The sequence below is a fragment of the Manis pentadactyla genome, chromosome 4, assembly GCF_030020395.1.
Source record: "Manis pentadactyla isolate mManPen7 chromosome 4, mManPen7.hap1, whole genome shotgun sequence".
NCBI lineage: Eukaryota > Metazoa > Chordata > Mammalia > Pholidota > Manidae > Manis > Manis pentadactyla.
The window spans coordinates 64,336,572-64,349,657 of record NC_080022.1 but is presented as its reverse complement, the minus strand read 5'-3'; the positions used below and the strand labels follow the sequence as shown (position 1 = coordinate 64,349,657).

General features: G+C 38.2%; 1 protein-coding gene across 5 annotated transcripts in view; it reads right to left on the bottom strand.

Moving 5' to 3' along the window:
• Positions 1-13,086, bottom strand: part of ST6GALNAC3 (ST6 N-acetylgalactosaminide alpha-2,6-sialyltransferase 3) — a 647,729-nt gene that overhangs the window by 289,775 nt on the left and 344,868 nt on the right. Inside the window, exon 4 of one of the 5 annotated variants that reach the window (XM_036890109.2) lies at positions 5,086-11,523. The exons of the other annotated variants lie outside the window; for them this stretch is intronic. Coding sequence (XP_036746004.2) covers positions 11,499-11,523 — 25 coding nt within the window. The 3' untranslated portion in view covers positions 5,086-11,498. Of the gene's footprint in view, positions 1-5,085; positions 11,524-13,086 lie in introns of those variants that run through there. 5 annotated transcript variants of the gene reach the window in all.

The window sequence follows — 13,086 nt, the reverse complement described above, 5'->3', positions numbered from 1 at the left end:
TGGGAGATTGAGTCAGCTGCCCTCAGCAGCAGATGGGGCTGCCCGGGCTGAGCCGGATCCCTGCATATCTGTCCTCTCCCATGAACTCCCAGCTGAAAGGATACTTCCCCAAGGAGAAGGTCTTTGATTCAGGGCAAAGGGGATTGCCCTTAATTCTGTCAAGGGGTTTTACAAGATTCCTGTAAGAAAAAGGCTTAGAAAAATTTCCTTCTAAGTATGAAATCAGCTCCAGACAGATTCTAATAGTTGCAAGAAGTCTTTTGAGTACTGTCTCCGAGTGCTTACAAAATTGACATTCTCATCAACAAATATTTGTTGAGGAAGTAATACACATCCCATAGTCTGCACAGAGAAATGTAAGACAGCCTTGAAGGGCTTCCAATCTTGCCTATCTCATTGGCCAGCCAGAACCATTCATAAAGCATAAGAAAGCCAAAGCAGCCTGGCAGAGTGCAAGATACGGGGCAGAAAAATAAATGCCCGAGGAATTCATAAGAGGGGGAGATAAATAGGGCTGCTAGAAAGCACCATGAAAGAGTTGAGCTGTGCCTGAACAGATTTATATGATAACAATACCAAAGGAAGGGCATTTTAGCTGGGGAAATGGTCAGCAAAGATACAAAGCTCAGAGTGTGTTGGGGGATAATGAGCTGACTTGTTTGGGCTAGAGAGTATTTGTAAGCGCTAGCTGGTGGCAAACTTGGAGAGAAGGTAGGGCAAAATACTCAGAACAAGAATGCCAGATAAAAGACACTATAGGCAATGAGGGGGTCATCACAGACTGGCAAGTAGGTGAATGAAATGCAAAACTGATTCAGTCTGATTTAAATAATAAATTCGTTTGATTAGTCTGATAGAAGTACAAAATGTGGATTGAAGGGCAAGGATAGGAAACAGAGTATTCAGAGAAAATTTTAATAGTCTAGACATGAGATAATGAGAACCTTGAAATAAAAATAGAGCATGTAATCAAATAATCAATATTATGAAGCAAGAAATGGGGGACTTGGTAATGTAATCCGAGTTTGGTTTGGAAAGAAGAGTGAAGTTTTAGTCAGATTAAGTTTCACATAGAAGAAGATGCCCAAGAGCTAATCTAGTTTAAGAGACCAATGTTCACAAGTGATATCAGAGATGGAGATAACCTATAGCAGTGAGGGCTGACACTCAGCCACTAACGAGTGGATGTGTCCTCTTGGGGAGAAAACATTTCATTTGTGGTTAATATATAAAGGGAATAGAAGAAAAATAAAGACCAGTGCCGTGGCTTCTTGGAAGTAGAGTGGCAATTGAATGGTCTGCCAACTTCATGAATTTCCTTGAAAAGTCTCTGCTTCCTGATGCTTCCTCATGACCAAAGACTGGTGACAGTGGCCAGGGGCTTACAGGGAACCCCAGAGTCCCTCATTCTAAGAGTGAAATGTGAGCAGTGGGAGAGCCTGGTGACTCGTCCAAGCCATCTCCCAACTCCATCTGGAGCATATGCTGGTCACATAGTGAAGGCCCTTGTGCTATTTTCAATATGATCGTGTAATGACATTTTTTTAAAGGAGAGAAAAATAAAAGTGAATGGTTACCTAAATAACAATAAAATATCAGTAGAGGAAAAGTGGCATTAGTGTGGAATTGTTCTCTCGATATTATAAAATGGATGTAAAATAATTCATAATAATAACTAATACTAATGTTTACCATGTGTCAGGCACTGGCTATGAAATTCATAAATATTATTTAGTTTACTTTTAACAAAAGTGCAGAAGGCCGATACTATTACTTTCATTCTTACTTTACACAAAAGAAAGCTGAAACACACAGGGCTGACCTAGACCACACAGACAGGATGGGGGATAATCTATGTCCTCACAGCACCTACTCTCACCCAGCATTATAACCCAAATCTGGGTGAACATCCTCGAACTTGTAAATTTAGTATTACAAGTCTATTGTTTTAGATAAGACAAATGAATCAAGTACAAACACACACACAAATTTACAGGAGGAAAAGGGCTAATGGGTATTTTAACCATATCAACAATCAATCCAAGAAGCCTTTTTATAAAGCTAGTAAGGACTCAAGATTTCCAGTTCATTTAACAAAAAGACATTAAGTTACAGTTTCTGGTAGGACTGATGGTTACACTTCAAAACCACAATGGAGATGGACCTCCACTTCACTAATGTCTCCACATACACTGTTTCAAGCAAAATATAGACCATTTACAGGAAGTGCAGAAATGTTGTTAAATTTAATTAGATGCAATTGTCACACTTTCATTAGCTATTAACATTATGTAAAGATAAACTAATGCATAATGAGTTCTTTCATTGTCACATAACTGTAATTTTAATGATTACATTATGACCATTATAATACAGTGCATATTTTCAATTTTCCCATTAGTGGGCAATTATTTATAAGGTTTCCTATTACAATCTGTCCATAGAGACCATGTTATTAATGCTTTCATTTTCCTGTAATGATGACCAACCAGAGTGTTGAAATCAATATGATGGCTGTGGGGGGAGCTGCAAAGGAACGTGGAAAAAACAACAAAACTACAAACATGAAGTCAGCTCATTCAACACATGCCTGAGGAAATTCCAAGATGGAAAAATATATATATATTAATATTCTTATAAGATATTCTAGTTTATAAGGTTTTCGCAAGTGTATTTTCCCTCATTCTTTGCAGCCTTAAGTCTTCAACTCTTTCCTAGAAGAGTTTCCATGGTATGAGATATTCAATAGTCCCACCTTTGAAAAATGTCTTAAACAGCTTTCAACATTCAGATAATTAAATGAATGTCCCACAAAACCATTTCTGGGAAATTTTTTTGAATTGTTCAATCTCCAAGTTGTATGTCAAGAAGTAAAATGCTGATGAACTACATCTTCATCCCCAAAGATGATGAAGAGTGGGGGACATTTATTAGAGCAAAGGCAATGGATGATGTGACTGGATGATGATTATATGGCAATTGATTATAGGTCCTGCAAACTGATACCAATAGCAATAGAAATAACATCTAATACCCAGGTTTTGCTGTTGCTCATTATCTCTGAGAACTCACAAATGTCCTCATTATTCTTTTTGTGAAACTGGAGACTATCTGGTGGATTTGGAGAGATGTCAAGGGTATGAGAAGAGATTTACAAAATGTGGCCCAAAGCCCCTGGCCCATGCTGGTTGTGTTACTTGGTCTTCAAGGCCTCATATGGAGGCATCACAGTGTGCTCCTCAGGGCTTCCTGTAGCCCTGTGAAACCACGTGTCTCTCCTAACTACGCTAGGGCTGTGCCAGATTCCTACATAATCCCTGGCACTTGCATTCTGTAAAGTTTGTGGAAGAAATAAATAAGCTAGTTAGATTTAAATCCAAAATCTCAAAGTAGCTCATAGCTTATATTATGTAACGTGATGGTAAAACTAAACAGATTCCAGCATGGCCCAGAGTTCCTCCCCGAGAAACGCTGTTGGGCAAAGTGTTCAGCAAATATGTATTCATATAGTTTGCCGATAAGATGTGAATGTTTTGTTTTACCATTCAAATGTAGGAGAATCAAGAATCCTGACACATAACAGATGACAGGTTCTCAGACACTGGTTTGTGTAAGGCACACCTGGGAAAGTGATTAAAAGGCAGAGCCCTAGGCTCCATTACCAGAGATTATGAATCCTTAGGGCTGAAAGGCTATATTTTTATTAAGACCCTCCAGAAGATTCTAAGACAAATGGGCCATGGACTACATTTGAGAAACACTGCAAATGATGCTCAGTTCAGTGGTGGGAAAGCCACATGGACCAGTTAACAAGGCACTAATCTAGTATTCAGAAGACCCTGTGATTGAAGTTTCACTACAATAAGAGGCATGACACTAAAACTATGCTGGTCTTCGGTTACCTCACCTATGTGATGTGTTTGACCTTGGTTTGGAGTTTCCTTATTGAGATCTCTGTGGAAGGGGATCATGAAGTTGGCAGTAGAGACCCTTGAATTACATATACAATTTCAAAAAGTCAAATAAAAAAATCATTATCCAATACAAAATCTTATTGACACATCCACTTCATGGTTTTTAGCTGTAACTATATCACCTCTGGTTATCAGAACTTCTGATGGCATTTACATTGGTCTCAGATGGAGAAATGAAAAATTATTTAACAAATACAGTTTTTTTGTAGATCCCATCTTTCAAAGTGTAAAACCTGCAGCGCTAAAATCAAACAAAGAATACTGGTATGAGAAATGTTGAGACACAGTGGGATAGAGATTTCTAAGTTCCCGTCCAAACCTACGAGTTTTTGGCCAATATTGCTCATAAGTTAAAGAAACTAACAATTCCAAACGGATTCCCGTCACCCACTCAATAACTGGGTGGAGAATGTCACCTCTGTGCCCAGTGCTATTTGAGGGGGAGATACAGAACTGGGTAAAATGCAGTCCTGCTCTCATGGTGCTTACAATTTAGTGGGAGAAAGACGGACAAGAGCAAACACATTATATATCAGGCCATGATGCGTGACAGCAGGTAAAATAGAGTTTGGTAAGCAGGTTGGGGGAAGGGGCAGACAGAGGGTGTTGTCAAGGAAGGGTTCTCTGATAAGGCAACATCTGAATCAAGACTGAAAGGAAGTGAGGGAGAAAAATCATAAAAGTCTCTGGGAGGATTCCAGACGTACTGATTTATAGAATATATGCTTTTCAAAATAAGAAGATGATTCATCTTCTATATTATCATAAGCCTTATTTAAGCTATCATATTTATGAGCTCATGTTCTGGCAGACTCCAAGCTTGTAGAAAAGCACATGGTCATGATTTCTTAATAGAGCTTGCAGAGAGCACAGGTGAAATCTCTGATTATCTGACAATGAGGTAAATCCTGGACTTTGGCACAATACTTAGTTTTGCTGCTTAAAGAACACATCTTGGTTTGTTGCACATCCTTGTGGTCAACATATTTTTAGCTCACTCAGATTTGTTTGGTGTTTGCAGGGTTTCTCAGTTACTTTCATTTCCTACCTACTGACAGCCTGATGAGCATGATTTATAAACATTAAAAAATGAAGTGGTGAGATCAGATGCAAAGAACCTGCCAACACATGCCAGGGCCACTGATAAGCTCCCACTAAAACTAGAGAATATGTTTCAAGTATCAGTTCCCCATGTCCAGGACAATGTCTGACACCTAGTTAGCTCTGGGGGAATGTGTGCTCAAAGAAGGAAAGAAATGTTTGTAAAAGACTTGGATAATGCTACATGCTCTGCTGCCTATCTCAAACCAAAATAAAAACTCTGCCTAAACAGAATAGCTTGGTGTGAGTGTAAAGTGGGTGAGGGCGTGTGTGTACATGTTAGTACACAGGATGTTTTCTCTCCTTTATGAGAAAGCATGGCAGCTGCTCATTAAGCTCCTAATAGAGGAAGCTGCTAGTTTTACATCCTTGAAAGCCCCTATTTGCATAGACCCTCTATAGAGGGCAGACTAGAAACAGAAACAGTATATGATCAACAAATCTCACTTGTGCTAAAAAGTTCTGCCTGTGGTTTGTGATTTTTGGAAATACGGGTGTGCTGACAACAAAATTAACTTCTCCAAAGTGAGAACTGCCTACTCTCATCATCCCTCTCACTATAATTTACATGACTTGAGGAAATTAGACTGTTATTTTCATCGGGGTGATCTGCAAAATCATAAAATGATGTGTATTTTGGGAATGTCTAATTAACTCTCGTTAGCTCCACTGAGGTTTCAGCTACTAATATAAGCATTGCAAATATCATGGAGGTGTTCACATCTAGTTTTAGCAACTACAAAGAGACACTGCAAGGACCTGAAAGAAAAATCCCTTTAGAAATCAGGCAATAATAGATGATTCAAATCAAATGGTGAACCTATGGAATAAAATCTGATATACACTGATTTGTCAAAACTTGCCTTGCATAAAATAGCAAGAAATACTTTTATAGTTGAAGTCAATATTAATAATCAAAACAGCAGAATTACATATACACACAAAGTCCATCCTTATTCACAATTTTTATCACAAACATTAATTAATATTGATCAAGCTGTTTGCCACAAAAGTTTGCTTTAACAGATAATCGGCATCTGAAGTGAGCGTCATGTTGCTTAGACGATTGCCAGCACCTTGTGTCATACTTGTAAATAATGGGCTACTCCTATTGAGCACCATCTGCTTTATATAGAAAATGTTCATCTTAATTAAGAAATTCTTATTATTTAATATTTACCGAACACCCACAATGTGCTTGGCAGCAAAAAACCAGAAACATGCTCTCTGCTCACCAAGAATCCACATGCTATGAAAAATATGATAAACCAGTTATGCAGTCATTTCTGTTCTTAACATATTTTATGTAACTCTTTCCAGGTGACAGAGTTGCCAATAGTTCAATCTTTGGAAGGGTCTTCTCTTATAATTAAGGTGGGATGGTGAGCTATCAGATGAGTTATGAATTAAGATGAAGAGAAGATAAAGGACAAATTAATTATAATTGCCAGAAAACCTAAGTGAAATTTGCTCCATTGGTGGAAGAAAATTTAATGCACTCCTAAGTACACCCAATTCGTTAAGGACTGCATAACATATTAGAAATACAGACTACGTATTGGAAGTCACCTTAAATAACAAACATTCTTTGTTTTGCATTTCCCTTCAGAGCTTTTTCACCTCTTCAATGATACAATTCTGCTATGGGATACTCATTTCATCACAAACATAATAACTCTTAGTTATGATTTAATGGCAAAATATCTGCTATCAGCTAGAAGAATTAAGACAGATTGACAACCTCTCCCAGAGCCTCCAACTCTATCTCCTTCTCTCTTTCCCACTCTCCAATCAACAGATTCAAGAAAATTTGATATGCTCAGTATTGCAACTGTATAGAGAGCATTATTATAGAGAACATACAAACTACTCACATCAGGAAACTGTTACACCTACGCCTGTAATAGTGCCTTTGAATGAATTACCTAGGAATAATTTTAATTCTCTTTAATGAAAGTTATAAATTAAAAAATTGTTTTTGCTTCAATAATTTAATATCTCAGGTATGTTTTTTTTTTCAGATTCTGAATTTTAACTATTTCTCCACTTCACATGGGAAAATGTTCCCCTCCTACCTTCCCAACGTCTATGTGTTTAAGGTTTTGTTTCATTTTGTTTTCTTAATACTTTCCTTTAAATTATATGCTTTCCTCATTCTGCCTTCTTCAGATGGCATATATATAATGAATGAAAAAGAAGGCAATGATTTTGGTCATAATGTTACTTTCTTGTCCTCCAGTTTTATTGTTTTTCTCAAATAAGCAATGCCAATTGCCCCAGTTATCCATTTGGAACATGGTGACTCAGAGAATGGAATTTTATCCAGCATCTTAATTTTATGGATATACTTCCTAGATAACCACCTACCCCAGATAAATCAGGCAAAAGAGAAACTGTATATTAGTAGAGGTAATACTTGACAATGGCAGTTGTCAGACAGTGCCAATGTGAACTTTTAAGTGAATATAATTTGAAAAAAATACAGGACAGAAGGATAATGACTATCTCATATATTGTTAGGGTAATTAATACCTAATGAGCAAAATTGTAAAGCAAATAGTAGGTCGAACATACACCCAAATGTTGATTCTGGACTCACAAACAGAGAACAGAATGATTTGTCTCTCTGTCTAGAATGATGAAGCATCACTTCCTCATAAGCTAAGGAGTAGCACCATCTGGCATGATTACAGGGGAACAAGAGCTTAAGAAAGTGAAGACTAAAATGAAAGAGCTGTATTAGGATTCTCACAGGAGGTTAAAAACTTCTTACCATTAAAAATATCACCATAAAAATAACTTGCAATGCTCATATAACACTATACCAATAGTACAAAGATGATAGGACCAAATGTTTTCAAAATAATAGAATATGATTACTGAGACCTCAGAATCTTTCTCTAACACAGTGGTTCTCAAAGTTTGGTCCCAGAACCAGTGGCAACAGCATATTGCCTGGGAACTCATAGGAAATGCAAACTCCAGGGCTTTGCCCAGAACAAACTTTCCAGAAATTCTCAGGACAGGCCCAGAAATCTGAGTTTTAACCAGTTCTCCAGTTGATTCTGATATAGGCTCACTCTGGGAATCCATTGCTCTACCAAACCAAATAAGAGTCAGAGATTTTTGCTGTTTCTGTTGAATACCAAAAAGCCAACTAATTAGGTCAATTCTATTTAAACAACTGGTCCATATGCTAAAGAATAAAAATCAGGCAGACCAATTCCTTGAGTGACATGATCTCTTCTGAGTAAGAGAGCTGCCATCCTAGTGTCCTTTTGCAGAACAACAAATGGCCTTAAACTTCTACCTTAATTATACCGTTTCTAACCTTATGTATTTTCTTCTTTTTAAGCTACTTTCATAGACCCCCCTGAGACAAGTTCTGCAAGTTTGCCTGAATCCTTTATTTATTTAATTGTTTTTCCATCTCTTGGTCATTCATTCAGCAAATATTATGTATTAACCACACGACATGCAATATTCTACATGCTTGGGATATATCAGTGAGAAAAACAATGATCCCTGCCCTTATGGAATTTATATCCTAGTGGAGAGATAGACAAAAACAAATGATTAAGTAAGTGAGCATATTAGATGGAATGTTAGAAGGTAAACAATGCTATGGGGGAAGAAAGGAAATGTAGAACAAGGTAGAGAGAACTGGAAATGCTGGTTATGGGAAGTCAGGATTTCAGTTTTAAATAGTATCATTGTAGACTGAGTGAGTGGTGAATGAGCAAAGGCTTGAGGAGATGATTGAAGTAATCGTGCAATATACGGGGAGGTAGGGGAACTCAGCACAGAGCTAAAGTAAACGCCTGGAGGAGAGAGCATGCCTAGCGGTTTGAGGTACAGCTAGAAAGTCTCTGTGGCTGGACAGAGTGAGCACGGAGGAAGTTTAATACATGAAGGTCAGAAAGACAAGGGGTCAGATCGCCCTGGAAGTAATTGCAAGTCATTGTAAACACTTGTGCTCTTACTCTTAGGCAAATAGGCACTATCCCAAAGTTTTGAGCAGAAGAGTGATATGATCAGAATTATGTCAAAACACTTTCCTTAATTTTCCTCTGTGTACAAATTCATCACCCATTTATGCAGTGAGTTGGAAGACAGCGACTTTTCTTTTTCTTTATGTTCATTATGAAGTTACTTAAAAGAATTTTCATGAAGGTAATTTACTTTCTTTGTTCTCAAAGAATAAATGTTTTCTGCAAGACAGAAGAAGATAAAGTTGGGAAGTAATCAGTGCTCTTTTACTTGGGTCTTTTGTTTTCTGCCTCCTATGGTGGTGGTGGTATTTGTTTCCTAAGGCCCAAGAGTATAACCTTGGGTTTGGGAGCGAGGAATTGTTCTTTCACCAGGTGACTGACAGCTAACGGAACTGTGAGTGAAGTCTTGTAACCCACTTTGCCGCTGAAGTGAAACTAAAATGGAGACCTGTATTTGAGGAATGGCTCTGTCAGTGACGTACTAAAAACCCAGTGCCCAGTCACAAAATCCTAAGGGGAGGTAATAGATTTGCCAACCTTTGGGTAAGACAGAGCAAGGGGAGGTCTGTCTGAGTAGAACTGTGGAGACTTTTCTTATCAAAATCCAATCCTAGAACTTGCCTTGTTTGCTATTATTGTGACCCCTATAAACTGAAGAAAAGTGTTTGGAAATTCACAAGTATTTCAATGAATGCCAAAGGGACTTGTAAACTTAAAAAAAAAAAACCATCAGGTACTATTTCTTTCACTCTTTTACTCACTTATTTGTTCATTTATCCTTCAAATGTACTGAGTATCTATTAGATCCAAACACTATTATCAGGTGCTGGGGAAACAAACAAATATGTAAGAGCTGATTTAGGGAAAATGGAAGTCCCTAGGGCCAGGATCCTCACCTGAACCCAAACTACTTGTTGCTGTCATTGGCCTACTGCTAGGCTACTGCTTCCACACCCATTGGCAATGAGCCATTATTGTCACTGTTGTTATAGAAAAATCTCTGTCCAGTGCTCTGCCTCAAGACAGAGACAGAGACAGACTGAGAACTTGCCAGAGGGAGATGTGATTCCAACACTTGACCTGCCACCATGAGAATGAGCTTGGTATAAACACTTTTACCCCTAACATTCCCTTGTTGATATTCGGTCTCACTGAATCCAGAGTGAACTTGCCCAAGGCAATCCCCCTCAGGCAAGACAAAGAGTTTATGGACAACCTGGAGAGACTGGACATACATGGCTATAATACATGGAAGAGAGTGATGATTTCTATTTTTGAATGTCCAAATGCTGTTGTGGATTTTTAGAGGAGGAAATCTGAGTTCTAAATAGCAATATTACAAAAGACTTCATGGAGGAGGTAGCATCTGATTTGGTCAAAAATGATGCATTAGTGTGCGTGGTGATGGAAGGAAGGGAAATTTAGGCCCAAGGGACCATCCTGCATAGGTGTAGAGGCAAGGCTGTATTAGTAGTCACGCACATGAGAGGCAAGAAGGCCTAAACCAGTGGTTATTTCAAGAAAACCTGAAATAATCTGTGGGCCATTTAGCTGAAAGTAGAGTGAAAACAGCACATTTGTTTGGTATTTTGGTGGCAAATCACTGATATACTAGGTCTGAAAAGAAAATGAAGATGGGCACAGTCTTTGTTCTTAAGCTTAAGAGGTATATTGCCCAATAAGAGAAATGGACAAATACAGAAAGTAAGGTTATCTAAGTAAATCATGTTGAATTCTTAAAGACTTCTAGGCACCTTGCTTAGTGGGCCAGAAACAGGGCATAGTCACAGAAACAGGGGCCAACTGCAAGCAGATTACCAAGGCTGTTTGGGGAATAGCTACTCTTCACTTGTGTATTTCTCTAGCTCAAGCAACAGCAGAATGTTGTCTTGTCCCTTCAATCAAAGCAATCTAAGATAGTGCAACTCAAAAAACATCATCTTCAGATTAATATCATGGCCTGGCCTGGCCTGGGGACTTGTTCAAAATGCAAATTCTTAGGCTTCACTCCCCATCACCAGCATCTGCAGGTGATTATATGTACATTACAGTTTGAAAAGTACTATACTAAAAAAAGAGGAAAAGTACTGTACTGATCTAGAGGATCCATTTTTTAGTGAGAAAGATTGTTGAGAAGGGAAGTCCATTTAGAAAGTCAGTAGTACCATATATAATAAGAAGTCTCTTATTTTTGTTTTTAGAAAAGCAAAAATTCAACAAACATCTTTAGAGGTCCTACAACATCTCAGATACTATGCCAGGTACTATGAAATGGTTGTCCAAGCAATTAAAAATCCAGTAGTACAGATGGACACAGCATAGGATGAAAAGCCTCAAAACAGCAGTCTTAAGAGCCACAGCATGCAAAAATTGAAGAAAAAGAAGATTGCCCTGGGTTTATATTTTTCATGGGCAAGTGTATAACCATTCTTCATTTTCTTGATTTTGACCTAAACCTGAAAAGAGATGGACATGGTTAATAAAAAAAAAAAAAGAGAGAGAAAAAGAAAAGAAAGAAAAAAAATCAAAGGAGGGGAGAAATCCAAATTATAGGAGGGATGTATATCAACTGAAGAGATAAATCTTATGATTTAAAATAAATACATAAACAAGAAAAGAAAAAGCCCTTTAAAGCCCTTACATAGTTTAAAAGTGTGGTTATATTTTAATGAGGATTCTAATTTAAGGCTCCTTTGTCTTTGAGTTTCATTCCCTCTGTAGTGTTCAAAAGCCTTTCTATTGAGGGAATGTTCCGCATCAGCGTCTACTGCCACTTCCTCCCTATGCAGTATAATCTGGCTATGGAGCAAGCCATTCTGTCAAGTCATACCCTCAGGCCCAGGAGAACATTACTTCCCTAACTATACTGGTCAGGGGTCTTGATTTCTACAGCTTGTACAGCCTTCCTTTTAATAGTACTATCACTGAATCTTAGATGTTTCTCATTTTGATCCTAAACTAAGCTGTCTTGTCAAATATCATGATCTTACTCAGTGTGCATGCCTGTATGTGTATTTTTTAAACACAGGACAGGCTGGTACTGATAGCTTGAGAAATTACAAACATCCCTACCATCCTCCCATATTAAAATCGATTCTTCCTTCTTTTTCATTGAATTTTTAATTTCCAGCCCATGTGTATTATAGAGGAGGCCTAATGTGGGTCACAGGATGCCATCAGGAATAACAGGAAAAAGGAAGTCAGTCCCTTGTTTCCCAATGCCTGTAAGCATGAAAACATAGCCCTGGATGCCTCATTATGCTTTTTGACTCAGAAGTCCTGTGGGTCTGCACAAGACTGCTGTGTGGACTTATTGTTCCTGCCAAATACATCAGCTGGGTTGGGAACATTAATTCATGTTAACAGAGGTGTGTCAACATTGCTCTTGAAAAAGTGCTGGGATGCTATAGTTGCAAGATCAGCTTCAAAAAGGAAAATACTATTTTTAACACTGTGTCCTGTCTTTCAATCCAAGAATTTTTCTACTTTGCCTATTTTCTTTTGGTCCAGGTTTTCCTGGGGGTTAGTATCTATTTATTCTGGGTTAGAAATAACTGGACATCTTTGTTTTTGGAGTCCAGGTAGAGTGGTAGTACTTCACAGTGAATTAGGCACCTTTCTGTGCCTTGTGCCGACTCTAGGGCTAGCACAGACTTTCATTGTGTTTTTGGTTTCACTCCTCCATCTCTTCATTGCACTACATTTGTCTGCCTTGTGCCCCAACAGAAAGGACTCAGAGAGCTCCCAAATTCTCAGGGGAGAAGGTTGAAACTTTTCCCACTCTAGAAACTAGGAGTTTGCAAACCTAAGGGGGGTGAACCAATTTATTCCCTAAATTTGATCACACAGCAGCACAAGAAGCTTCCAAAATGGCCAAGTTGAAAAAGCAAAACCACAGAAGAGGACAAAACTGTCCCCAACAGAAGGCAGTGAGAAATGCGCATCACTGATTTCTTTTTCTCTCCTTAAGACTGAGTGGGAATGGATGAAACATGGTGGCGAGTATTAGCCATGTAGCT